Here is a 27,885-nt window from a genome sequence, read left to right as displayed (position 1 = left end):
GATTGCTGAATGCGTTGCAGGAACAGACATTTGTACTGGAAGGCATAGCTAGTCTTGATAGCTTATTCTGTTCCTGGAACAGTTGAAGTTGAATTGTTTTAGTAACAAGTCCATTTTCTACACTAGCTGTGGGAGAATCAGGAGAATCTGTGATTTTTTAAATTTTTTTTTAAAGAAAGTGGGATGCGTTGCTTTGAGACACCTTTTAAGTCACTAGGAACTCATCCATTTCCTTCCCTTTGCAGTGTATAGCTGGGTACCTCAGAATGGGATTTTATTAATTTTATTCCATGCCTTCAAGTGTTGTAGCTGGAGAGCAATATTGCAACTATGCCAAACCTGTTAAGAATTACCTGGGAAGACAATAGAAACAAATTTGTAATAAAAGGGGGGTACTCACCTTCACTTTTGATTTTCAGGAAGATGTCAATGTTTTATTTCTTGTGAATCCTTTTAAAATCCTAACCAGTGATTCTAAAAGCAAGAAAGATGCAGTAAAATTATTTTCTGCAATCCATTCATATTTGTTCAGTGGTGTCCAGAGTAATCCCAGTCGTTGTTCTCTCCATTTGTTTGGGTTTTTTAATAGGGTATTCCAGGACCACATGGGAACCCAGGTTTGCCAGGATTGCCAGGTCCCAAGGTGAGTTTATTTAGCCATGGTTACATGTTAAAACATGAACTTTTTAATAGTTTTTGGAAGCCCCAAAACTGTTTCCTATAATAGAAATAATTGGCCTTCTTTTGTTTACAGGTGGAGACTGCTACTATAAACATATTTTAATTAAATGTAATCAATCAAATTGAACTTCAGATCAAAACAAAATAGCAGATTATTCAGTGGAAAGAAAATCACCCATGTGTGCAGAATGATGACTTGGAAACAGTTATCTTTGCAAGTAATCTGTATTTCTCAAGAGTTCCTATAAATCAGCTCAGCCTCTGATAAACTGAGGTTTAAAAGCTTAATTGCTGTAAAGTTTTGCTTTGCTTAAAAAAAAAGGAAAAATGTAGACTGTCTGTCCCTATAAATCGCTATTTTATTGTCCATGTGCAAGCTTTGCTGTTTAAATATTCTAATGTCTTGACATTATTATTTATTAATACGCTAGAATAATTTTATGAAGATTTATGGAAGTGATATTTAAAGTCAAAGACAAAATACTGGACTTAAAGCTCAAATAACATCTTCAATCTTGTGTAACATAGGCCCTTTAAATAGATTTGACAGATCTGTGCAATTGCAGAATGCCTTCAACTCATATTTAGTTTGAACAATTTGATAGATCTGTTAGGAAAAAGGCAGCACCAAGATTTGTTTAGTATGATTCCTAATTGCAGGAATCTGACATGTCATGACAGGTGCTAAAATCTGCTTGAGGACATAAAAAGAAATTCAATAAAGCTTTCAGTGCCAAGTGCTGTAAAACCAAGTCATTCCGGTTTTTGTGTGGGCTTTTTTTTATCTAGTTCTATAGGGACAGTTTAAGATTCATAATTAATTTTTACTATATTTATGCTGGCTATGTAATAGAATACATTGCTAGGAAAATAATTCATTGTAACCAATTACTCCTAGGCTTTGTTTTATAATTTCTTTTCTCCCTCCACTGGATGATAATTTTGATCAGTTCTGTATCTCTGTCCATTAGTTTAAGAACAGAAGGAATTGTACATATGTATATGTACCTATATATATTTTATTTAAGCATCAAAAAATATATATTACTAGGGGCATAGTGATCTCTTTAATTTCTGTTAAATTATAAGTTATCTTTTGATACAAGCATATTCTGAAGTGGTTTTCTCTAAATAAAAATTAACCAGATGCTCCTGAAATTTTGTCTATGAAGATCCAGTTGAACACACTGAAACAAGCACTCTTGTTTGATAATAAAATGTGGCAGATGAGTTGCAAGAATTTTCTAGCAGTAAATGAAGGCAGAATTTTATTCTGTCTTTAAGCTGCATGAATGTTTCCCTCCTGTGCTGAAGGATCCTTTATGCAGTTGCTTCTGAACCATGGCACAGCATTAATATCCTTGCAGCAAAGTGTCCGGCCCTGAGTGAGGACCAGCAGATCCAAGCAATAGCCAATCCCTCAGCATTTAATTGCTGATAAACAATTGGGGTGTTTTTAAAGTAATGTAAGGGTATCCACGAGGTTTGGCTTTATTCTTGGCTCTTTGAAAAATAGATTAGTTAAGAAAATCTAATTTTGTGGATTCTGGCACTGTGGGAAGGCTGAGCCTGAGGAAACTTGTACAAGGTTATGGTTCATGCAGTAATACAGACTGATAATCCTGCACATTGTTGGAGGAACAATTGGTGCCCTGAAGTGATGGACACGGGGGCAGAACAATTTGGCTGGAGCATCTGCTCTAATCCTGCTTGGATTTATCAAAAAATCTGCTTTCCAAAGTTTTATGACTTTACAAAATTTGGAAAATGTAAATCTCATTTCAGTGTGAACCTGCGCTATTTAATTTTCCCTAGTTCTTTACTGAAAAAGCTATGAGAAAAGTATCTATAGTAGGAAGCACATTTACATTTTTTTCTGCTCTTGCTGTAACAGTTGAGACTACTTGCTTTAGCATATATTATTAGAAATTCTCTTCCAATGGTATTATTGAGCTTAATTTCTCTGTGACAGGGCCCTAAAGGAGACCCAGGATTCTCTCCAGGACGGGCAAAATGTGGAGAAAAGGTAATATTTTCTTAATTAGAGAAGAATGTTTTGTCTGTCCCGTTCTTCTGTGAAGTCTCATTTAATAGTCAGTTAAATTATAACAGCAAAATGTTTTGTATTTACTTTAACACGGGTCTATTTTAGCAGTTAATTGTGTTAGACTGACCACTGTAGACACAGCTGACATAATGAATCCAAGAAAAATTTAAAAATATATTAAAAGTTGAAACTTAAATGATGTATTTGATTTAATTTATAAAAATAAAATGTAAGGACTTTGGAACAATGAAATTGGATCAGATTCACACTAATAAAACAAAGTACAGATTCCAGTTTTCCTTAATACCTTGCAGTATTCCAGAAAGTTGAGTAAAACAGACTTTGGTGATAACAAGTGCACACATTACTGTGCATTGTATTGTATCTAAATGCTTTTTAAAATGGACTCTTGATGCTAAAATTTGTCCTTTTACTTCAGAGACTTTTCCTGCTACTGCCTCCGAAGGAACTTTAGCCAAACTAATTGTTGCCTTCTCTGCCGAAATATTTGAGTATAAATATTCAAATATTCCATTCTTCACAGAAATTGTAGGCTTGAAAGGTTGTGATTGTTTCATTTTCAGATTGACACTAAAGTTCCATACACAGTAATGTGAAAACACTTAACATGTAATTGGATGTTTGCATTCTAATATGTTAGCCTGTGTTCTATGTTTAAGAATATCTTCATTTATGCTAAGTCCTATTATGAGCATTTACTAGTAGATCAGTTGTGGAATATATCTGCAAAGTAGGAAGCACTGTAAGATTTGAGGACTATTCTCTGTTATGAAAAAACATTAGGGAATAACTGTGGTTTACTAGCTGCTGATGTGTACATAACTTATTTTTTAGTCCATCCCTGCTGTCAAACCCTAAAATTCACAAATATATATTGTCAATGTTCAAGGGCTGCTGAGAAAAAATTCAGAAATATATGTTGATGCACTGATGAGAAATTGAAGTGCAGCTTCTACAGAAATATTTTAATCTAGCCAGGTTTTTGGCAATCAGATCATAGTGTGGTGAGCTGTACATGGCTGCCTGACACTCAAGCTATGTTTTTTGGCATGAAACCAAGCAGCCACAGAACAGTCTAAAGCCCATATTTGTATGACTCTCCCTAAATACATGAAGACTGCATCTATAATCCAAAATTGTGGGATTGATATGCATTTTTATAGTTTTCATTATATTGTATTCTTAATTTGCTTGCTCTAATTAATAGACTTACATTTACTTGGACAGTAATTCACTTCCAGGATGTCTTCCTTGACTTACTGGGTTTGAATTCAGGTACTAATCATGAAACAGTGAATCTCTTCACTGTCAGTCCTGAGCAAGAAGAAGAGCTGAAAAAAACCTTCCCTCCTTCCCCATCTGCAACAGTGAAAATTTGTGTCTTTTTTCCATCTTCCCAGCATTTGAGATGCTCTGATTCCTTTTTGCCATATACCATCATGTGGTTGTGAAGTTTGAAGAACCTGAAGAGAGCAGCAGTGATCCCCCACAGCCTCTTTGTCCATATGCACCTCTCAAGCTGTCTTTCCCAGAGATCAGATTTATGCTGTGTTTTGCACAGCGCATACCATAATGGTGTCCTGGCTCTTGGCTGCAGATTGTTGGCGTAACATTAAAACAAACAATACACACTAGTGGTTATATAGATTTAGTAATTTGAGGTGAAACCACTTGTTTCTGAGGAAAGTGTTTCCTCAAGAGCTGTATGGCTTCTTCACTCCTGTTTATGTTGGCTAGAAGTAAACATTGTGAGGTTGTGAACCAGGTCTGTTCCAGCCATGGTTTGGCCATGTTGCACCCAATGGTTGCCGTTGAGGAACTGTTGCCTTTTCCATTTTCTTCCTCTAAAAAAGTAATAAAAATCAAACAACATCAGCTAGTTCTCCATACCAAATGTCCAAGAGTGCAGAGAAGATATGAAGTACTGCATGTTTATAACCCTGGGTCATGTTCCAGTAAAACATATTGATTTGGGATGTTTTTGTTGTATAGGGTGATCCAGGCCCCATGGGCTTTCCAGGCCCACCTGGGATCAAAGGCCAGAAGGTAAGATGCTGTTTCCATTTCCGTGTAACTCATCCTGCCTCAAATCAGTGCCCACCAGGTGGGTGTCTGATGGTCAAGAGGTGATAGAAGAACTTTGGGCTTGCTGTTGGCACTGTGTCTACAGTGCAAAACCTCCCCTTACAACTAAATTAAGTGAGGTCGTTATAGCAAGATGTAAATCACAGCTGTTTAGCTGGTGTTCTCCAAAAGGCATGGTGTGCCCCTGTTCAGAGAGAGGTGTTGCTAGGGAAGGTAGGCTTACCTGTGAAATGAAACCATTTTAATTTCAATTGTGCTCAATTTCAGGATAGTTATATGCTATAATACAGTATATTAAAGTGTTTTTTTGGTGTATTTTTCTGTATTGTGTATTTTGTGGCATAGAAAAGCTCTGTGGGATCATGAACTCAGTATTTCTGCATTTGAATTATTTGTCTTTTTCCAAACCTGTGCCAGAATTGCTAAAATAAAACTCCGGCGTAATAAGTTCCAATTTTGGGTGTTTTATAATGCAGTATTTTTTAATTTGAGTAATTTCGATTCCATTTACTGCATTTAAGAAATATATCCAAATTATCACAGTCCTATGTATACAGGAAATCATAAAGTAGACATAGATTTGGAAGGGAACATCAAAGATGATGATAGTCTATTTTGCTCATTTCCTCTGAGTGAACATAGCTTATTTAGAAGGAGAGGTGACCTTGCATAAATCCAGAAGGCTGCTCTGATTAATCAGATGGTGAGAAACTGGTGACAAAAATCAGCAAGCAAGATCAGAGAAAACAGATGCTAAATGATGTCTTTGCAGAAAATAGTTTGGTGTTGCAAGTATAATAGGAGAACATAGAGAACAGATATGGCAGCAGAATATTGAAGTAGTATGTAACACTGAAGGCAGCTGCAAAAAGGTAGAATCAATTGTTAGAAAGGTAGACCCTGGTATTTTTGACTTTATTCTTTAACATAAGGAGAAGGAATATTAATTAATGCTTACTTGCCATTGAATCAAAATAAAAATGGCATTGTGACAAAATTTATAGTCAGTAGTGTTATGTTGTAGAGTGGCTTCATTCAGCATTGTCTTGATCTCAAAATGTATTATAATTTTTTTTTTACCATCTAGTCACTAATTTATAGAATTGACCAAAACAAGTGAAAATGTGGCCAGAAAAGGAAGTTCTCATTAGCACCATGAGGATCATGGAAATTAATTTTGCTAAACACGTGGACCACTGCTCACTGAGCTGAGAAAATGTACAGCTGTGACAAGAATTTTCATTGCCTCTGTTGAGAGTTAACCTACAAACCTGGACAGTGATAGGTTTTGTCACTGTTGATCACAGGCAACCTTAGGATTCTGCAAGTACTGTGCTTTTATTTAATCAGGTTTATAGGTTTGCTTGGAAAACAAAGTATTTTATGTTTAAAGCTTTTTAGATGGGAAGCAGCTGTCAGTTATTCTGGATTGAGACTGACATTTGGGGACAAGGAAATTAAAATCTTATGGGCATCATACTTTCTTCCTGCCACAAGAATTCACTCCTTGTCTGATGGTTAGATTCTGTGCAGAATCATGCTCGCTTGATCACTGGAAATTTTACTTTTTGTTTCTGTGTTGTCCACATCAGACACTAACTAGAACCATGTTTGAGACAATCTAGGTCAAGCTGAAGTTAAGAATACCAGCTTTTGAACAGCACTACACCCACAAACAGTTAAAAGTATGTCACACTTCTTTTTTTAATGAAAAGCCCACAAGTTATTGTGATTTAAATAATTGATCTTTAGATATTGCTTTTTGATATTTGTAAATGGTCAACATGCTGTTAGCTCATTGTGATCTCAAATTATTTTCAAAGGAGTACTAGCAATGTAGCTATGAAGTAAACCAGCTACATGAGAGAAACTGCAGAAGAATGAAATACATCCTTTTTGCTTTGTACTCCAGCTCTGCTGAGAAATTATTTTATATTGACATATATTAAATTGAAATGTCATGAAATGAATGCTATAATTAAATAAAATAATATATTGTTCATTAGTATAAAATTATCACATACAATTATTGTATCTAATAGAACGATATTATTATATAATGTTACTTTTTAATATACAAGATATTTATTGACTAAATAGCCTACTTCCAACATTCTTTCTCATCCAGGTAAGAAAAAAGATAAAAAAAATCTTACATACAAGTTAGCGGTGTCCTTTTTTTTTTTTTTTTTAATTTTTAAATCAGCAGTCAAAACTTTCCTTATATTAGTCTGGAGACCTCACAGGGCAGAAGGCTCCCCTTTCCCTTTCCCCTGAGTGGCCCCACTTGCTTGTACAGAGAGGTCAGTACCTGCCCCTGCGAGCCAGGGCACTTGGGAGTGGGTTTGGCATCAAAGGACAGCGCTCCTGGGCGGGGGCTTGCCCGAGTCCATGGTAGTTCCTTACAACCACTGCAGTGCTCTGGGGGTACAGGTGCTTTGCAATGGCTCTGGGAAAGAGCTTTACCGAGATAGGGAATAAACTAGAGCAAAAATTGTAGCCAATCTGTGTGTGGCAGTAAATCATGGGAATCTGGGTCTATAAAATCCTGATAAAATTTGCATACTGAAGTAGAGCACAGTAAGAAATGTGGAAGGAAAAGCTTCAACCTGAGAAGGGCTCCATATTTCGTCTTTATTTTGACTTCATGTAAGGGTAAGGCTGATAAGCAAATTTCAAAAGCAATATACCCATGGTAAGATCAGCATTATTCTATTAAGTGTCAGCTTTATGCTACTGAGTGTCTCCCAGTGCTTCTTCTACTGAATCCTATTTTCCTTGAGCAGAAGGAAACTCCAGTCCTGTAAGAGAAAAGTAGAATTTCCATTCTTTGGGATATTTGGGCTGAGTTGCTAGGTGAAGTCTTAGTTGTGGAATAAAGACCAGCAAACAAGATAGAATGGAAATATATACTAAGGAAAAATAAAACCAAGCTGTTCTCTGATGAAACATTTTTTCAAAAGTCAGCGTTGTGAGGACTCCTGACAGCACATGGGTGGGAGTCCTTTTATTTGCTGCACTTACTTTTTCTCTCTAGCTGATGGTTGTAGCATTAGTCATAACACCTTACCTACTGATTTTTACAGGTTACAAGAACTTCCTGGAACTCTACTGTAGTTGCCAATGTTGTGCTAGATTTTAATTAGAAATACCTAGAAATTCTGGTAAATCACAATGGGCAGCAGTAAAATGGAAAGACTCAACCTAAATAGTCCTTGCTGTCATATACAGACTGCTGTACACAGGTTTCACCCAGTCTGGGTCCCACTGTGCTGCACATGGTAGAAGTCAGACACTTAAACTTTTTACATTTTAGTTGTCAGTAAATATTTTTTCTCTCATGCAGACTGGATTAATCTTACAACTTGATGTGTTTTTGAAATGTGCTTGAAGTTTGTAATTGGAAGCTTTAAACCATTCTGTTCCACGTTGAGCTTTTAAGTCAGATAATTAATCTTCATTAGAATTTGGAAGGTAATTAATTTTTCAAATTGGTACATGTGAACTTGTATTCTTATTCTTAATTTTCATTTTAGCTCAGATCAAACTTAATTATATAGCTATGCTCAAGAATAGAAACTCAAGCTAATAAGAGCTAAGAATTTGAAGAGGATTAGCTAAGTTTTAGGAAAAGAAACCTGTGTGTGGAAACTGTCTCTTTGGAATGGTACTCACTTTAGCATGGTTTAGTTCCATTCCCAACCAGCATGGAGTGAGTTAGAATTAATTAAGGCCATGTTAACTCTGAATAAAAATATGGACATACTGTTCTAAAACATGAGCTAAGAGCAGTTTTCCTCTGACAGAAGTGAAATGCTGCTCTGTAGAAATACACACAGCAGAAATCAGAGTCCTTCATCTCCCTTTTTGTGTGCCTCCTTTTGAGTCTGTCTGTACTGCTGTTAATCAGCTAAAATGACCCACTTGGAAATAACGGTGGTAAACTTTTCTTTCAGCATTTCTGTGTATAGCTTTCCTTTTTTTCTAGTACAAAATAAGAAAACTACTGAGAGGTCTCTTCTAGCTACACCTACTTCAGTTGATCATTTGAGTATAGAGAGAAGATAAAATTCTGTAATGGATAAAATGCATGAGATAAAGGATTGGCTGGGACTGTAAGAAATTGTTTCCTGAGGCATTCTTCAAAAGCTAAACAGTAGTAACTGGTTTATGCCAAAATTGTCACCAAGCATAGTAATTCTATCTTTTAACTTTGTATATGATAATAAATTTAATTTCATACAACAATACTGTTGTGGTCACACAGAAGCTTATCCAAAACTTTGGAATACCTGATCTGCTGAAATCAGTTGCGGAATTGCTTTTTATGACAGTGAGTCTCAAATCTCTGCTGACTGACTATCATCATGCTGCAAGGCAGATGGATGTTCAACATCAGCCAACACACTCCTGCTGCTCAGTCAATGCCTTTGAGTCCAAGTTTATTATAGATTTCTGTCCAGAATAAGGATTACTTTGGTCTTTTGTCTTTCAAGCTGTCGCTTTTGGACTTATGTATTCCCAGTATCTCTTGCTGGTGATGTGGAGACCAGACACTTGGCTTCTGCATCTGTCATGCAACAGTCAAAGCTACCTTTTAGGCCAGCTTGTCTGGATATGTTTAGTCCATTGTCAAGATGTTCAAGGAGGTGGTTCCTCTTTCAAATGCATTGATGGAGGAGGCAGACTCCAGCTCTATTTTAATTATTTTTCTTTAAGAGTTAAAATATGCTTGAAATGGTTGATGCACGGGGGTGAAGTTCAAGAGTTTAATCTCTTTCAGTGGTTCCAGCACCACAGAGATTTCTGGGATGATAGTCTCTCTACCAGTATAAATTCTACAGTATAAGAGCCAAAATTTCTTCTATATGAATTTTAAAAAGCAGTATTTTGTGTCCTGGAAGGTCTGTCTTTCATGAGTGTGTCCCAGAACAGTTTGAGATGACCCTCTACACCCTTCCTCTGAGCTGCCTTGACCAGAAAGGGCATTGTGACAAGGATTTGCAGTGGGGAAAGGCACAGTACAGAATCTATGACAGCACCCCATGTATTCATTTGTTTAAAAGAGTACAAGTCTGAAACTGCCTTTAAGCATACTGATGTCTTGAAATTGTCTAAACTGTCAAGTTTTCTTACTTCTTTTCCCTAGCTCAGTTTTCATATGAGCAGCTAAATGTAAACCATACTAATTCTGCAGGCAGACAAATCTGGATTTTTTTTCTTTGATAAAAAGAGAATAGAGTAGAAAAAGAAGGTTCATTTTGTTTAATTGTATTTATCACAGGTATCTTTTTCTACCTGCAGGGTCTTAAGGGTTACCCTGGACTGCAAGGGCCACGGGGTGAGCCGGTAAGGGATGCGAGCACAGTGCTCTGTACTCTGCAGATGAGCCATTAGGATAGGAGACTGTATAATCCATTACATGTGTTCAATATAAGAAAGCCATGTAAACTGCTTAAGGAAATATTGGACAAGTTTTGAGCAAGAATTCAGATTGTGTTGAGATCAGTGTGGTAAAGTAGTCTAAATGAAATGGAAAAGCTTATCCAGCTTGTTTTTTAACTACCACACCAACTGGAAGGATGTTGATGTAAAATACTTATAAGACGCCCATTTCAAACCTCTATTGATTTAACACATTTTACATCTCCTAGCATGTAGGTAATGTAGTTATTCAGCACTTTTTTAAACTGCCATGTCTGTTCAGGAAGGAATCTGAATGTGGTTTCCAAGACATCCAATTGCTAATGTCTCTTGTTAGCATTTATGATGCTCCTAACAGCAGAGTAGATGGAAGGAATCCCCTTTTGGATCACACTGAAAAGGAAATGGTGATGATAACTGATGGTAAACACCTGAAAGGAGATGAAAACTCAAGGACATCATTCATGACTTTCCTGAGTTTTATGCCCAAACCTCAATTGAATGAGTGGTGATTTTTATTACAGTCTCACAGGATGTTTTCTGTGACGACTGTAATCTATCAGTGAGATAGAGATAACTAGTGGGGGAAAAAAAGTTGATTCTTAACATCAGAAGAAGAAGGTGGAGAGAATTGTATGCATTCATGATTTATCCAGTGTTATATTGACCTGATTCTGGAAGAAACAAAACCAAAATTGGCTTTGTAAGGACACAAGGATTCTTTAATCAAAAGTTAATGAATTTGTTTCAAATGCATCTAAGACCAGTGCAATTGCCTCATTGCCTCCTGTAGCCCTCCTGAATTATTTTTGAATTCTGGAAATAAGGTGTCCATGTTGTATAGGCACTTTTTAAAGGATATGTGACTGAAATTGGCAGAGTTACTTCTGTATGGTGAGTCAATTTTTGGGTGTTCTGTGTAGCTTGCTTAAAGAGTCATCTTTCCATGTGCTTAAGCTGTGTCATAGTAGAGTAGATGTTAAAAGAGAAATGATAGAACAGACTCCAAAGCATGACATTAAACATGTTTGTTGTTTATTTTCCTTTTCTTTCTTCCTTTTCCTCTTAGGGAATTCCAGGAATGGCTGGCAGTATTGGGGCAGTTGGTTACCCTGGCAGGCAGGTGCAGTAACTATACAAATGTCATTGCATTTTATTTTTTTCTCATTTATTCTTTTCAAAAGTACCGTATCTAACTCTTTCGAAACTACTATTTGTAAAAATGTATTTGTTTACATTCTATCATTTTTCTTTGAAACAAACCTCTTTCTCTGGTAGTGGCTTGGAGGGAATGTTGAGTCTCATGGCTTTTAAACTTGGGTGTGTTAGATGCTGTTCCTTTCTGAAGTATATAAATGGCATTACCAAAGAACTGAATGTCTGAATACTTTACACTCCTTTCGTAAAACTCACATGGTTCTGTGTGGTTTATCTTCTTTGTCTGTCTATCTCTCTGGACTTTCAAGTCCAGAGGCAGTAGGAAACTACCTGTTCCTCCTGATTTTTCACCAATGTGTTTATTTCACTGCTGAAACTATTTATTCAGTCCATTAGGGAAGGGGAACATTTCAAGTTTGGTGTTTTTTTCCCACTGGGATATTTTAGGACAGCCAATAAAGCCAGAAAGCAGCTTTCTTTAAACAGAAGTACTTATATAAATATTGATTTATGTATAAAGTAACAGATACCTCAGTGCAGTAATACAAATAAGATAAAAAGTAGAAATGCTCAGCATCTTCCTCGTGTAAAGGTATGTGAGCCAATTGACAACAACTGACTGGTTTTTTTGTATCTGCTTAAAGAGTGAATTTCACCAATACTTCAGTGTTTTAAGTTTGAAGTGGCTATATATTTCAAAGTTCCAATTCAATATTTTATAGAGTAATGGATGATAACATGTTTTGTGTGGAATCATGTGTAATGTTTAGACCATTTGGAACACATATGCAATTCTGACACTAGCTTGAACGTAATTGAAATGTGTCCAAATACAAAAGCTCATAAAAAATCCTGTGCAATTATGTCACTGTAATGCCTGATCACTGTGTCTGGAAAAAAAAATTCTCATAGAAGAAATAATTTCCATGTAATGGAAGTTTCAGTCATGATCTGTGTGTCAGCCACGCACTAATGGGAGACCTTTCTGAACAAGGTCCCAGGGGACTAGTTGATGACACCTTCTTCAGTCTTAAAAACTTCAAGAATATGTTGCCAGTTTACAGTTAACAAGTGCTGCTGCAGGTCTTTTACATAGAGCATATCTTGTTGTTTAAAATTAATTACGACTCCTGTCTTTTTGTGACAGGGCCTAGCTGGACCAGAAGGTAACCCAGGTCCTAAAGGAGTAAGAGTAAGTAAGCATCTTAAGCATTTTGATATCCATGTCTATTTTTACCCATACAGTAGGTTAGAAAGGAGGTGAGGAATTTAATTCAGCTGTGCCAGTTGTATTCCTGCAGAACCACACTGCCTTTATAGAACCTACAAATGAGAAAACTCCGAGTTTCTTTCAAAATGTGTGCAAGAGTTTATTTTTTTCCCATGGTGAGCAGCATAGAGCAGTTTTCCATTGTTGCCCTTCCTCTCAGTTGCATGCAGGAGAGAAAAGAAAGCCATGCTGGGTGTGAGGGCTGAGTGGATGTTTCTCAGCCTAAAGCATTATTTCCATAATGGAAGTTGTCAAGAAGGGAGACAGATCTGACATTTGCAATCTGTAACAGCTACAGAAGTAGATAAAGGGAAACAGTCTTGTCACATAAAAACCATGAAAAGGATCTTGAGATTTTAGAATGATTCAGTCATAGTTATATGTATCCCAGGCACTGAAGGTTCTTAATGCTCTGCACATTCAAGGTTTGGTTTTGGTTATTCTTGGAAGCAAAATAGATTGGTTTTTATTCCTGGCTGGTTAGGGGTTTCCTCTGTGCGTGTGCCTTTTATCATGCTCTTTCTCTGTTTCTTGGTGGTTTGGGTTTGTTTGAGGGTTGTGGGTTTGTTGGTTTTTGTTTTGGTTTGATTTTTTTGGGTGGGGGCTGTGTAATTTAGTTTTCTTCGAATAGACACATGAGCATGCCTACACATGCTTGTACATGGATAAGTATTTCTTCAGACTGACTCTCACCATCAAGGAGAAGGCACAGGTTTCCAGAAACCTGTATGTTGCTGGTTGCATCTGGGATTGGAAGGAGGCTTTTGGTGGGTGTTTTCAGGCCCTCAGCTCATGTACAGGTTGCTCAGCAGTCGATTGTGTTTTCAAGTATCAATTAATACAATCTTACTGTGTTGCAAGAGTTGCTTTTGTCTTCCTTTTTTAGTGTAGTTACTAGAAGCCTTTACCTGCAGCAGCTTCTCAAACACATGTCTGGGGGTTTTGGAATGTTTGGGGTTTTTTAATGCCGCTTTTGATTACAGTGATGGGAAAAATTACTTTGGCAGGATCAAGTGCCAACAGATATTGCACCCTCAGGGCTCCTTTTATGTTTCTTCAGTTTATTTTTGTTCAGATTCTCATCTGCATTTTGACTTGTTCTCCCTTCAATGAACAAGACATAAGTGATCCCAGTCACTTTGCTAAAAGTTCCTGCTTCTCTGTTTACACAAAGTTAAAAATGGCCAATGCGTGAGTAATTTTAGGGAAAACACCTTAAGGCTAAATCTTGTGTATGAATTCTAAAAGTATCTTCCAGTAAAAATGATGACACAGCCTTCCTGACACATTGTCCTCTGCCATGGAGTTGTGTATCAACAGGATGTGAAGTATCTTGAGAGCTCTATGTTTAAAATATTCCTGTAATCAAACTGTGCTTTGCTTCTCAGCTCTTTTAAGTTACTGTAGAAAGTAGATTTGCCTTTGTTTTTCCTTACTCTCCTAGGTCTGGATGACAAGGTAGGTACCATCTTCCAAAATTAGAAAAAAAAAATCAACCTCCAAGAAATTAAACCCCAGTCACATTTGAATTTCTAGAGCTTCACTGGTAGTTTCCTGAATTTAATTCCTTCACTGATAGAGTCTGAATTTAATCCTTTTGTCATGAGCCCTAGCTGGCCAGTACTGAGGGACAAGCAGCCTTGAAACCAAGCATTGTTCTTACATTTTTAGGGTTTCATTGGACCTCCAGGTGTGGCAGGACAGCCAGGACCTGAAGGAGAAAGGGTAGGCCTAATGGAACAAGAATGAAATGTTGATATTTGTGTGGTAATGCACTATATGTTAGAATGGGAGGAAATGTACAAGGTTTAACCATTCATTTGGTTGGGGTTTTTTGGGGGTTTTCTTGTTTGTTTGTTTTTTGGTTAAAAGCAAAACTGATTTGAAGAAAATAAGATGACTGGGACATACCCAGTTAGTCTAATCAATGAAATGCCTTGGTGCTAACGTAAAATGAGGAACAGCTGTCAGGTATTATTTTACTTTAATCTACAGCTGCAAGGATTAGGGTTACTTTTTTTCTTCAGCAAAGTGTGAATGAATATTTTTCATTTAAGCAACTTCCTTTTGACCATGACTAATATTTGTTTCATGTTGGATGGTCTTTGCAGTAGAACCAGCCATGGAAGTGTTAATCTCTATCACTCTGCTTGAGCCTTTTCTAATTGTTCTTGAGCAAAAAGGCACAATTGTTCGGGTATTGCCCTAGGAAAGACAAGCAAAGTTTGTCTTTCTGCTCCAGGACATTGGCTCTATGATACTTTGCTCAAATATTTTTTGTAATTTTTTTAAATGGTGCTCCTCACATTGTGTTTTTTTCCAATCAAATGCAGGTTTAGTTACTTGAATTTAGGTATTGAAGAAAAGAAAATCTATTTATGATGGCTTATTTATTTCTTAGGGTATCCCAGGCCTCCGTGGAAAAAGAGGTCCTAAAGGGAGACAGGTAAAGATTCTAATACTTGTTACAATTCCTGCTGCCAGTGTAAACCCCATGGAATTAACTCTGTAGCTTTAATCAGCTGAGAAATGTTAGTTTTATTATTGTCCATAAATGACTTTCTATCACTTTCAATTAGTACTTTTCAGAACTGCAGATTCTGTGCAGGTTATAAGCACTAAAGGGTGGCAGGTTACTGATATCAGCTAGGAGGAGGGTTAGAAGGTGACAGAAACACACAAATACATTCTGTAAAATTGGTGTTAGCATGAGGTGTAGATATGATGCAAGCTTCATAAGTCTGGTGTTGGTTTGGATGAAAATCAGCTGCTTCTAATGTCTGATATTTCTGGACTGTAGTAAATTAGAGCTGTCCTCTTCTTAACATGTATTTCTACAGCTGAGAATAAACACAAATCTGCCAAGTACACATTATCAAGGTTTACATATTTCCTGTGGTGTGTCTCCAATGTCAAATGTTTTGTTTTCTGCTGCAACCATATTATTTTAGGTCTTTGAAGCTATCCAGGAGTTTCCAGTTTTAACTTTCTTGTGGTTTGAGATTGGAAAACACCAGAGCTCTCCAGCTGTGCAATCAGTTGTGCTCAGCAGTTCAGATGATTTTCATCTACCATGTTGAACAAATTTGTCCAACAGTAGTATGATGATGGTCATTTGGCCCTTGGTCTTTGCTATGGAAGTTGTAGAGGATTCTGTTTACTTGTGTTTTGTTTTCTCTGTGCTCTAACACCAGCCAAAAAGTCACTAGCCTACAAGAATTGCTTTGACATAAAGAAAGGCAAGCAAAATGACATTGTCTATAGACTGCTCTTTGTGAAGCTGCCATGAGACCATACTGCAGTTTGCATATAATCTGGGTGAAATGCTATTCTTTGCATCTGAGTGTTGGGTGAGAAGGGCTCTGTGCCATCAATCCCTTGCAGGAGTTGGCAGTGTCTTGTGCCAGTGAGTCACATGCAGCATTTAAAGGGCAGAAGAAGCTGAATGGGAATCAAAAGCTGGTGTTTAGTGTGAAATAGGAAGTGCAGAGTGCACTGGAACACTTTTTGCCCTCTACCATCAGTCTCTGTGGCAGGTTTCAGTGGGGCTCCTGCCTGCCAGTGCAGTGGTTTGTGTAGGATTTGTCCCTGTCCTTAGCAGTCTGTTGTGCTGGGGTCAGCAGTCCTTTTCCATTTACAGTAAGAGCAGAGCTTCTGTCAGTGCCAGACTATGTTCTGTAAGGACTTTTGTTTGTATAAATCTGCTCAGAGAGGATTCACATACGTGAAAAAGCACCAAAAGCACCTCTGCAGGATGTCTGTGATTACCTTCATTCAGTACTGATTTCTTTGTAATGTCATAATTTCCTCAATCCCAAGGTTCTTTCTAATTCCTTTATATGATCTGTAAAGTACTTATTTGACTAAAGGCTACTAATGTGGAGACCAGCCAGGAGAGCAATCGCATGGGAACCTGGCTTGGAGTACTTTGCTGGATCAGAAGCTTAGAGAAGACATGTTATTTTAACCCCCAAAACAATGACAGCTGAAATGACAGGTTTTTTGGCACAGTGCCCTGGAGTTAACAATGCTTTGGGGTAGGGCATTGTCACTAAAAGAAATTTGGCATGGGAATTCTACAGTGCCTGAAGTCAGGGTTCTCACCTTTTGTTCTATGGTACAGCTTATTTTTTTGGACAAAACAGTCCCTAATAATACTTGAGAAAATAAGAACCCTGTCTGACTGGAGGAGATCTTTTTGAAAGAAGTGAGATTTGAAGTATAATCTCATTTTTGGAAAGCAGTTTTAAAGTATAGAAGTGGATCATACAAGTGGATCATACAAGTGGACCATAAACATTTATAATTGACAAAATGCTGTTACTTAGTAGGTTTATTGAACAGTTGTTCATATGTGTAACATTTCTGGCATATTTGAAATGGAACAAAATATTCAATTGCCTGAATCTATAGAGTGAGGATTTGTTTTTATTTTATATTTGTTTTGCGTACAATATCATTTTAAGAAAATATTTCATGGTAGAAGTATGTGTTCAATTTATTTCTGTTGGCTAGCTCTGCAGTATTTCTAATGCATTTTCTGTGCTGTTAGCATGATGCACTTTACTTTTATTTGGGGGAAGATTTTTACATAGTTTTCTTCTATCTGTGATTAGTTAAATCCAGTTGTCAATGTGTCAGAACAAACCTTGTAAATTTTACCAAGAATTCAGTAATCAAGTCCATTGTAACTGTAAAAACAGTTCAGGTTCTGTTTTATATTAAAGTTATGAATAATCATCCTTTGAATGCTTAATAATAATGTTAAATGATAATATTGATTTAGTAAAACAGTTGCACAGTAGTTTTATGATATTGCTTCCAGTTTTATACTTTTGTGACTGTTCATTTTATTTTCATTTTTCTACTTACTAAGATTTTTCAGTATCAGTTCAAAAACACATGCTGTTGGGAATGTGATTATAATGGCTGGGTGATCTGTCACTTGTGTAACTCTTGCTGTGCTGGGATTTTGCTCTATCATTTATGATTCAGTGTGGTTGGTAAAACTGTCCCATAGCATCCTTCATTTTCCCTTTGAGGCCTCATTTGTAGTCTCAAAAAAATATACATGTGTGTTACGACAATTCTGCCTCTTCCAACATCTACCAATGGTAGGCAGTACAACCCAAATGTGCTGTTTAGGAAAGGGTAATAAATTGATCTTTGGCTTCTTCCTCTTGGTAGCTTTTAACAACACAGTCACTCTCAAATATCCATTTTGCATATGTCAAATTTTACATATATTTTGACAGCTGGAAAAAAAGACTAATGGTGTACAACCTTCAGAATCAATTAAATCTGCTTTATTGACCATTACCCAAGAACCTCTAGTTTTTAAATTATAAGGTGGCAAAAATATGAAGACCTGTATTGTCTGATCTTACAGCTATAGATTCTTATTTGTGAGTTCTATGATCAGATGATGAACGAAATATTCATTGTTGTGAGAGGAATTCCTATTTTTTTTCCTATTTTTTCCTATTTCTAGTTTTTCTGAATTAAAAGGAGAAATCAGAAAAAATCTCATCAGCTCAAAAGATACCACAGAAGGCTGTCTCATATTACTTCATATTATCATGCATGATGATTAGAATTAATAGCTATTCAGTTGTTTCAACATATTTTGGCGGTGCGCATGCATATATATATATATATATATATATATGCATAAAATGTGCCTTCCTTTTATAAAAGTTTGGCTTGTTACTAAAGCCAAATATGGCTTAACTACTTTGATTTATGATATGATTTTCCTATCTCCTTGACACAGTTTTATAGTGTCTTCCTGACTACTGTTGGAATACTATTTTATGGTGATGTATATCCCCCAATTCATTGAGGAAAGACTCTGCTGCAGCAAGCCCTGGGCTGGGCAGCTGTGTGGATGCCCTCTGAACAAAGCAGCTTGAAAAGGCCAAATGAGCTGTACCTTGGAGCTGCAGCAGGTTTGAACATGGCTTTACTGAGGGGAAAGGTTAATGCCTCCGAGTACTGTTCCTGTTACACATGGAGGGGTAAAAAGATACTGAAACACTGAAAGGACAAAGAGCATTTCACATAAAAGTTATTGTAAGGATGAGATTTGCTCCTTTTCTCCATGGAGATGGATTAGTAATGCTCAAGGTTTTTGTGGCTGATTTCTTGAGTCTGGTCAATCTCTCCGTTATCTCAGTACTCAAATAATGCTGTGGAATATTTTTCAATTCCAAGAGAAGTCTCTTTGTTTTGAGTGCCATAGCTGGATTTTTCCAGGTAGAATCCCTTTGCAGCTTAGTGTTTTGCAAATTTTCTAGTAAACTCTTATATAGACCTTACACTGTAGCTAAAAAAATGATTTTTGACTTCTCAGTAGATCTGCACTACCTCCCTTCTCCTAATTTCATAGAGTGAGTATATAGCAATCATGAAAATATTTCATGGTACTGCTTCAAACTAATAGCATGAGTTTCTAGTTAGCTAGATGTGGCTCTTCCACTAAAATAGTGAGGTCTGCCTAGCAATACTGAACTGATAAAAATTCATTTAAAAACCCCTCATACCACCCTCCCACCCCCAATCCCCCTAAAAATCCCAAACAAAAAAAATCAAATAACTTTTCCCCAGTAACTTATATGCTTCTGCAGTGGGCAACATCTGAAAGAAGTAAAGGAATTTTCAAAACCCTAACAGAAAGGAAGGAAGATTAGAGCCAGTAAAATGGTGGAATTCCATTCCATTTTCTTTCTGAAGCAAGAAATGGAAATTCTGTTTTAAGCTTCAATGCTTGACTTGGCAAATCAGATTTCTTTCCTGTTCTGATAATCTAGTCTCTGAAGTCAAAACTCTCATAAAATAAATGAGGCTTTACTGTGTCTTGAGTTATTGTTTCAGCATCTAGATGCAGACTCAGGCAAGTGTTCATATTGGTTAGAAAGGTGCAAATTTTGATTTCTAATGAATATGAGATATCCATGACACTCCCTGAATCTATTTATGATGTCTTAATTCCCCAAATATATAGTGATTCAGTTTTCAGACCACCTTTCATGTCTTGAATAATGAAGAACAGGTATTTTCTACTCTGCTTTAGGGTTTTCCGGGTGACTTTGGAAATAGAGGCCCCCCTGGTCCAGATGGAAGTCCTGTAAGTATTGAATTATATGTTGATTAACATGATAAAATACGTAAAACTTGGTGTTAACTCCCCTCCAAAATTAAAGGAGACTTTGGCCTCAAAAAGAAATGTCTTGAAAGCCACAGGAAACTTTTGGACTGTTAACTTTCCCATGGAAATTGCTAGGAAACTACTATAATAAGTATAAAAAGGAGGAAGAAAATATTCAGAAAGCTGCAGAGAGAACACATTTTCCACTGCAGCATGTGCTGACTACCTTGAGAATCAGATCTCTTGCTGTCCTCATTGCATGAGTGATGAATGTTCTGTTTTCCAAAGTTCTTGCATTAGCTATGACTTTATGGTGTTTAAATAAACCATTATTGCAAGATCACCTTAACAAAATAGGATTTGGCCTGCATGTAAAACCCCAGCTTTTGTGTGCTTGTGCATTTGATAGTTGATTTCATCCTTTGAAGTGGTACTGAGCACAGCTATGCTAGCATGTCATGTAGTGCATTGTAGTCAGTGTGATGACAGCTTTGTCCTTGGCAGTGGGTGCCCTTGCAGTGTGCTGTCCAGCCTGTGGCACAGTCATGTCACTTCACAGGCTGCCCTCAGAGGAGCTTTGCTGTCTTGCTCTACTTGTAGGGAAACTCTGGCTGCAGACTCCAAACTCAGTTTTCCTTTGGTGTCAGGAACCAGTGAAAGGCTTTGGGCAAGAGAAGAGAACAGCAATAAATGCTGGGTAAAAGAGCAGCTGATTTAAATCATCTTGTACTGTTGGGTACTCCTTTGGAAACTGCTATCAGTTTGTGTTTAAAGATGTTTCTGATATGGAACAGAGTCATCAACTAGGCAGAGTTTATTTTTTGAAGGTCTGCCTTGGCACTCATCTTAGAAACTTCTCTTAGAAAGCTTACATGAATTTTGCTGGTGGGTTATCAATGTTTAGTGTCAACATTTTGGAACACAGGAAAAAATTTCTTACTCATTTCTGGTCCCTAAGGCAAAGCTTTGCTTGTTGGAATGTCAGGTGATATCAGTATGGTTTTCATCTTGAAAACCCTCTGAGGGCTTGAGTGTCACCAACTGCTTTGCAAATTATATTAAAAGGTGAGTTCTTCCTTCCCCTCCTCATACTCCCAAGTGTCCCTCCATTCCTGATAAAGCAGATACTGTCTTTCCACCAGATCTGCAGAACAGTGCTTTAATGGAAACAAGCTCAGAAAGCCTGGATCTGAAATTACAGACTTGCGGGTTACAAAGAAGCCCGTTTTACTGCAAGCACTTGCAAACAAGTTCCATCTAATCTGCCAAGACAGCTGCTGATCTTACTGCCTTCTTTGACAGGCAGCAACCGCTCTCCCCTCCTCCCCCAAAGCTCACCCTGCAGGGCTTGTTCAGGCAAGGGGCCAGTGCTGCAGCTGCAGGGGTCTGCAATGCTAATGGCATATGTACAGAGCCTCTCTGTGAGCTGGCACTGGAGACCAGGGGCTGCCTGGGAGGCCTGTGGCAGCAGGAACTTGAAGGGAAGACATTTCTTCCCGTGTGCTGACTTAACACTTAGGGCATTTGTCTCCATGCCTAATTTCTTCTGCTTACCTGGCTAATGCCATCCTTCATTTCCACAACACCGTGTCAGGGTGTCTGAGGATGTCAGTCTGCCTTGGAGGATGTTGCTGGAGCATTCAGCTTCCCCTGTGGGTAGTTTAGAGCAGGTTAGGGAAAGTGTGAAGGCAGCCAAGGAGGGAGGAGGGCACCAAGCTGTCCCCTGGGCCATGTGCAGCCGCCGTGCCCAGTTGGACACTTTCAGAATGGGCTTAGCTTTGCTTGCTTAAAATTTCCCCTTCCCTGTGGGTGCCAGCAGGCTGCAGTGGGCCCTGTGAATGTCATCCACTGAGTAGCAGGTCCCAGGTGTTGGCACAGCTTGCATGAGACATGGTGACCTGGAGGACTGCAGTATCTGTTTCACGTAGGGCAAAGAGACTTAGCAACTGTTTTCAGCAAAGTTTTAGCCTCTTCTGAGTTAAACTGTGGCAGAGGCAGTAGTGAAGTACTACTAAAATTTATGTTCTGTATGAAGTACGAATACCATAGTTTGTATCAAGAAGTAATTTTTAATAGAGAGAGCGTAACCTTTAATTTGCAGAGGTCTTTCTATGAACTGAGATGGTGTTCTTATTTATTTTTCAAAGGACACTAAATGAAATTGTTTCTCACCCTCAAAAATTTGTTTTGTCTTCCTTCCACTTTAAGTATCATGGTAAAAAAGAATAAAAATCTCATATTCCTATATTAACAGTAGAAATGTTCCCATGATGCAAATATCTGGTGATCTAATTCTGCAATTCAGAGATTTTACTAAGCATATTTCTCTCTGCAGTGATAAGCTGTCACTCTTTGGAAACTCTGTAAAAATCAAAACTGACTTGCTTTGTAGGTCACTTTTATCTTAAATCTGGGATTTCTTTTTAAATGGTAAAATTCAGGTAATCTAAGATTAACTTTCTTTAAAGGGAATTGTTGGTGGTGTTGGTCCTCCTGGATTTCCAGGACTAAGAGTGAGTATACTTTTATTACTTACTTTGATATGGCTGCATTAGAGCATTTGTCATGTGTGTTTGTGAAATAATAAAAGCAATTATGAAAATTCAAGGATTTAAACAGCTTTTGTTTTAGGTAGCCATGGTTTTAAATAGTATCACTCTACAAAACTGCTATCATGTTGGCAGCATGGAGCACTTCTATACTTGGTGTGGATTTGTATGGTTGTTTCTGATCCAGTGAGTTTGGGTCTTTTATTTGAAATTACCAAGTTTGTTTACAATTTATTTGACTAAAACCAGTGTGAAGGGTGCAATGATCTCAAACATTTTAACAACAGCAGTCCTCATTGGTTCCTGACTATGGCTACCAAATTCAAAGCAGAATTAATTTCTAAGAAAAAATACTTTGTGTTTACAGTATCATATTAATTTTTTAAAAATATATGTAGAATAAGGCTGTGATGCTCACTGTGGAGTTGCACACAGTACCTGTATCTATCAGTTGTGCCAGAGAAGCTCTGAGTCCTACAGAAGGTGGGAAAGACTAATTCTGAGTAGTTTCACTCCTTTTTTTTTTAAATTCATGTATTTACTCACAGAGGGCCTCTGATTCTTGATGTTGTCTCAGTCATGTCTGCCTACACTCTTAACAAGGGAGAAATAGCAAGTGTTTACACTTGAGTTAAGAAAGCCATGATTGTCTCCAGTGTTTGCTTTGTGGGTTTTTTTAATATCTGCAGATCTGAAACATTCTTGATAAGTTTATACTTTACACTGATGGTCATCTTACTTTTCCTTTGAAGCACAACAGTTGAGTTCAATTGTTACTCTTCCTAATTATATGTTCATAACAAAAAAAATTCCTGTAAGTCATCCCTTGCTATTTGATTAGGATTGTTATGGCATTGCTATAGTGAAAACAAAAGCTTGGTCAAGAAACCTCTGCAGCTTCCAGCCTTCATCATGCAAACATGATTTTCTGTGTTCTTCAGGCCAATTGACACTCATGAGACTGGAGCTTGCACTCTTGAGAATTTGCTTAGGATTGTGGTTTGCTTTTCTCTCCTACATGACTGTCTTTGGAATTTAATCTCAAAGACTTTGATAATTGTACAAATATACCTGAGGTTTTTAAAAAATATGTCACTTCGAAAAAGACACTGTTACTGATTATGTTGACTAAAACTTAGCAGTTTAGCCTTACCTAGAGTTCATGAGCATAAATGTTTGCAGGATCAAAGCTGCATGTGCCTTCTTGCTGAGTTGCAGTCACTTACAGAGAGATTGAGTGTCAACAATTTTTTGTGAAATAGAAAAATAATTATCTATAACCAGTCCAAAGCTTTTGCCACTTGTATGAAATATAACCATAATGAGAGATATTTCTTGGGGGGAAATAAATGTTTAGATTTGGCATGTTTAGATTTTGAACAGCACAAAATTAACAATTGTTTAGAGTGTGAGCTCCATTTGAGTGGCCTTCTCGTGTTTCTATGTGGGACTCTTTCTCATGGTGCCAGTATGTGGGTTAGTCTGGTTTCCTCTTCCACAGTCAGATAACTGGGAGAGCTGTGCTCTGTTCCAGAGTTTCTTTGCAAGGGACCATTGCACTTTTTCATCTGTGGCAGAATTTCACCAAGACCCTGGGGGAGTTTCAGATGACCCCAGCAGCCCTGTTCCTCAGCCACCCCTGCTCTCCAAACTGGTCTGTGCTCCCTGGCCTCAGCTTTCTCTTGTCCAGGCAGATGCTAATGGTCATCCAAAACTGAGTAAAGAGCTACAGCCCTCGATGTTTGCTTTAAAACACTTAGTCAATAATAACACACCATACTACTACAAGATGCAATATTGTACATGGGATTAAATATATTTTTCTGGCAGAAACCAAGAGCGTTAATTCAAGTAGCTTGTCCAGCCCAGCTGGTCAATGTCAAGAGTTAGTTGTATTTTTTGTTCATGTCTTTGTTCATGAGAACAATGGCAAAATGAGCAGCATCAGCAAGCTGAGTCCAGTAATTCATTCCATCCATGATTTTTTTCAATATACAAAGCTGTTGCCAAGTTCAGAGTTTTGGCTGGCTTAATAGTCACTCTTTCAAGACTTAGCAAGGCCATGAGTCTTAATAAGATGAAGAGTTGCAGAAAATTTACTGCTAGATACCGAAATTAGTTTTTAATTTTTTTTTTCCTTTTAAAAAACCCACTTAATACTAGGAAAATATTAATCTTCCTTTTCTGGTATTTTATCATTTTGCCTGGAAAAAGCAAATTGGTTTTAGTTTCACTTGTCACCTAGAAATGTTGGAAAAGGTACGCTTGATTTAGCTGCAGGTTTTATTGATCAGCAAGTTTTATCCAAAGTGATAAGGATATCCTAGCATATAGCAAGGCTGTTGTAGGTGGAGAATAATTAAAAAACCTGACAGACTAGCTAATTCAACACTCTTTTCGTTTTATTTTTGTGCAGTTCCCATTCTGTGTTGTTAATTGAGTCACTCAATGTATCTAGAGACTGTGACAGGTGTTTAATGAGCCTGAATGTTGTAAAGCTGCTTTGGAATTCCTTCCTGTTGCTGTTGTAAGCTAAATTTCCCAGCTCAGTATCCATCAGTGATTTTTCCAATCAATACTGTTGTTACCGTAAGCGTGCATTTCAACATTCAGTCTCCCGAATGCATAAATGCCTTGCTGAACTAGAATATGTAGCACAGCTCAGAGACAGCAATGTAAACTATTTCCTTGATCAGTTAGTGTGACAGAATATATTGTTTAAGCAGTCATGGAAAGCTAAAGCAATGTAGAGTGGCAATTTTCTTGGGAGCTCTACCAAGCACCATAAGACACTAAGTGATTGGTCTTGCTTTTTCTTCACTGAGCCATAAGTCTGATGGTGGTTGCTAACATTGCTGAAAGAGTCTCCAGAAAATAATGAATGTGAGCTCAACTGGAAATGCATTAATGTCCATCTCATCTTTTCCATATCACTCTCAGCAAGTGGCAAACTATTTGTTTATTCATATGTGTTGTTAAATTTCTGCGTAGACATAGAGATATAACATTATCTTTTTGGGGTTTTTCCCCCCGAGCTTGAATAGGCAGAAAGCAGATAGACTTCTCCCTTTGTAATATAGTCTTAACTATTCTGAGTCAGGTCTTATGTTTAGCTTTTTCATTAATATTGCTGTTCCTGTGCTGATCTTGAAAGATGCTTTATTTTTGTGATTCACTTAGTTCTTTCTGTCATAAAACTGCCTAAATAAATCCCAGAAAGAAGAGTTGTAATAAGGGCTCTGAAGGTACACTGGAACAGAAAAGGTTAGCATGCCCACTGGAACATAGGTTTGATTCTGCACATGTGGTATCATCTCCTTTTCTTTTTTTATCACATCTCCTTTTTTTTTTTTTTCTTTTTTTTTTAACTTATAGAAGTCACTGATAGATGAGAAATTGAGTAAAAGGACCATTAAAAAGGCCACTTTTTGGACTATACTCATCATAGAATAATTTCTTCAAGCCAAATTCTTCAAGCCTACAGAGAAGTGCTCTTATGTAACCTTAAGAACAGTAGTGATGGCCACTGAATGTGCAGCTGCTGTACAAAAGAACGCTTCCTTAATGGGCATTGCCTAATACACTATGATCTTCTCTTGAGTTTATAATCTACAGGAGAAGAGGCAGGTTTTGTTTTGTGTGTTTCTGCTGAGGATATTGGAGGACTTATGATACCAATACCTTTTTTTTACCTAAGAAATAAACCTAAAAATATTTTGGTTTCTCTCTGTGGTGCAGAAAAACGCCACATTCTGTTAAGAGTCTTTAGGTTAGTCCATTTCACCAAATGCAGTCACCTTTCTTGCTGTTTGATAGGGAGACATTGGACCAGCAGGACCGAGTGGACCATCAGGAATTCCAGGGCCCACGGTATGGTATTTTAATCATCCTGCAGCCAGGTGCTCATGATGCTTTCCAAATTACAGTCAAGCATTGGATTTATGCTTTCTTTACTTTAACAGGGTTTCCCAGGGAGTGTGGGACAGCCTGGAATGAAAGGTGATAAGGTGATTTAAATATTTTCATTATCTTGGAGATACATCGTTCATTCAGGCTCCCTTCATTAAAACTTGAGCATAATGTACTTGGCAAAGCCGTGCCTTTTTCCTTTTGAGTTCTTTTGTCTTCTGATTTTTATTTTTTAAATGTCAGGCAAATGATCTGGTAGTTTAGACAAGCTTTTTTCTGAACAGAACACTAACTATTAAACATAAGAATATCCAGGTCTGAGCCTTTAGATTTTCCTGGAAGAGGTATTTCAGTGCGACACCTTGCATTGTCAAAGATCTGTGTTAATTTTAAATAGTGAATGTTGAATTAATCTTTCTCTATTTCTGAAAACTACCCCATTTTAAGCCACACACATATGTCTGTATAAAATTATATATTGTTTAGGGTGAACATGGCCTTGCAGGAGAGCCAGGAGATCAGGGGTACCCAGGAGACAAGGTAAGTTAAAACTGCATTGTTTTACAAAATTATCCAATTTTAGCAACTTCATCAGGCTTATGAGTCTCATAAAATACAGCAGGTTGGTTGCATAACAGTAGAGTGCAATAGTAATACTATCTGGATATTACTGCATTAACATATTTTTTAGAAACTCTGTGCCAATTAAAACTCAGTTATGGGAAGTGTGCACAAAGACAAGTAAGGGGCACAAGCAGAACAATGGCAGCTGTGTGTACAGAGACACATCAAACAAGGATTATGGTGTGATCTCAGTCTTTCTAAGAAACTGTTGTAAAGGTATTTTTCCCTTGACCCTTGAGGTTCATCTGCAGCTCACCTGGACTTACTGTGGTTAGCAGCAGCCCACGGTCTGGCATGCTCCTTCACATCATCAAACTGAGATAAATAAGGATCTTCTTTCCTGTTTGGCTAGTACATCAGAAGTCACTGAAATAGCACATCCTGTGAGAACTCTTTTGATGAAAGTTGAATGTTAAAAATAGTTTTCAACCTGAAGAATTCTTTTGAGGCCTGTTTCAGGTGTCAAAATATGGCAATTTATTACTTCCAACATAACACAACAATTTTCATGTGTATTTAATAGCTTTCTTTTTTCAGGGTGCTCTTGGTTTACCAGGACCTCCAGGGATCAGAGGAAAACCAGGACCCCCAGTAAGTTCACACATCAAATTTTGTTCTCAGTATATCACTGTATGTTGTTGATATTTTTTACTACTGTTGGTATTTGACACTTTTGTGTGATTATGTTCACAGTGCATGTAATCCCCTAGAAGTGACCTAATTCAAAATGCACAAAGGATAAGGCCTAAGCTGCTTTTATTTCTAGTGACTGGTGTTAAGGAGCAAGTCAGGTCCTAAAATGTGAGACTTTATTACCAAGATCAGTATATGTGTCAAATTTTAATAGAATGCTTAGGATATTAGATATTCTGGGACAATCACTGTGCGGGGAGTGGACATGTGGGTAATATTTGAAACAAATCCACTGAGAGCTTTGGGAACTCCCAGATGACCATTTGGACTAGCTGGA

The 27,885-nt window shown here is 37.4% G+C and overlaps 1 protein-coding gene across 2 annotated transcripts in view; it reads left to right on the top strand.

Moving 5' to 3' along the window:
- COL24A1 (collagen type XXIV alpha 1 chain) overlaps positions 1-27,885 on the top strand; it is a 125,530-nt gene that overhangs the window by 24,299 nt on the left and 73,346 nt on the right. For both annotated transcript variants that reach the window (XM_038144923.1, XM_038144922.1), the window contains exons 5-18: positions 590-643; positions 2,654-2,707; positions 4,742-4,795; positions 10,139-10,183; positions 11,328-11,381; positions 12,564-12,608; positions 14,358-14,411; positions 15,088-15,132; positions 19,759-19,812; positions 22,302-22,346; positions 26,199-26,252; positions 26,345-26,389; positions 26,778-26,831; positions 27,453-27,506. In XM_038144923.1, the coding sequence (XP_038000851.1) occupies positions 590-643; positions 2,654-2,707; positions 4,742-4,795; positions 10,139-10,183; positions 11,328-11,381; positions 12,564-12,608; positions 14,358-14,411; positions 15,088-15,132; positions 19,759-19,812; positions 22,302-22,346; positions 26,199-26,252; positions 26,345-26,389; positions 26,778-26,831; positions 27,453-27,506 (711 nt within the window). The remainder of the gene's footprint in view (positions 1-589; positions 644-2,653; positions 2,708-4,741; positions 4,796-10,138; positions 10,184-11,327; positions 11,382-12,563; positions 12,609-14,357; positions 14,412-15,087; positions 15,133-19,758; positions 19,813-22,301; positions 22,347-26,198; positions 26,253-26,344; positions 26,390-26,777; positions 26,832-27,452; positions 27,507-27,885) is intronic.

Source organism: Motacilla alba, chromosome 8 (assembly GCF_015832195.1).
Source record: "Motacilla alba alba isolate MOTALB_02 chromosome 8, Motacilla_alba_V1.0_pri, whole genome shotgun sequence".
Classification (NCBI taxonomy): domain Eukaryota; kingdom Metazoa; phylum Chordata; class Aves; order Passeriformes; family Motacillidae; genus Motacilla; species Motacilla alba.
This window is presented reverse-complemented; position numbering and strand designations above follow the sequence as displayed.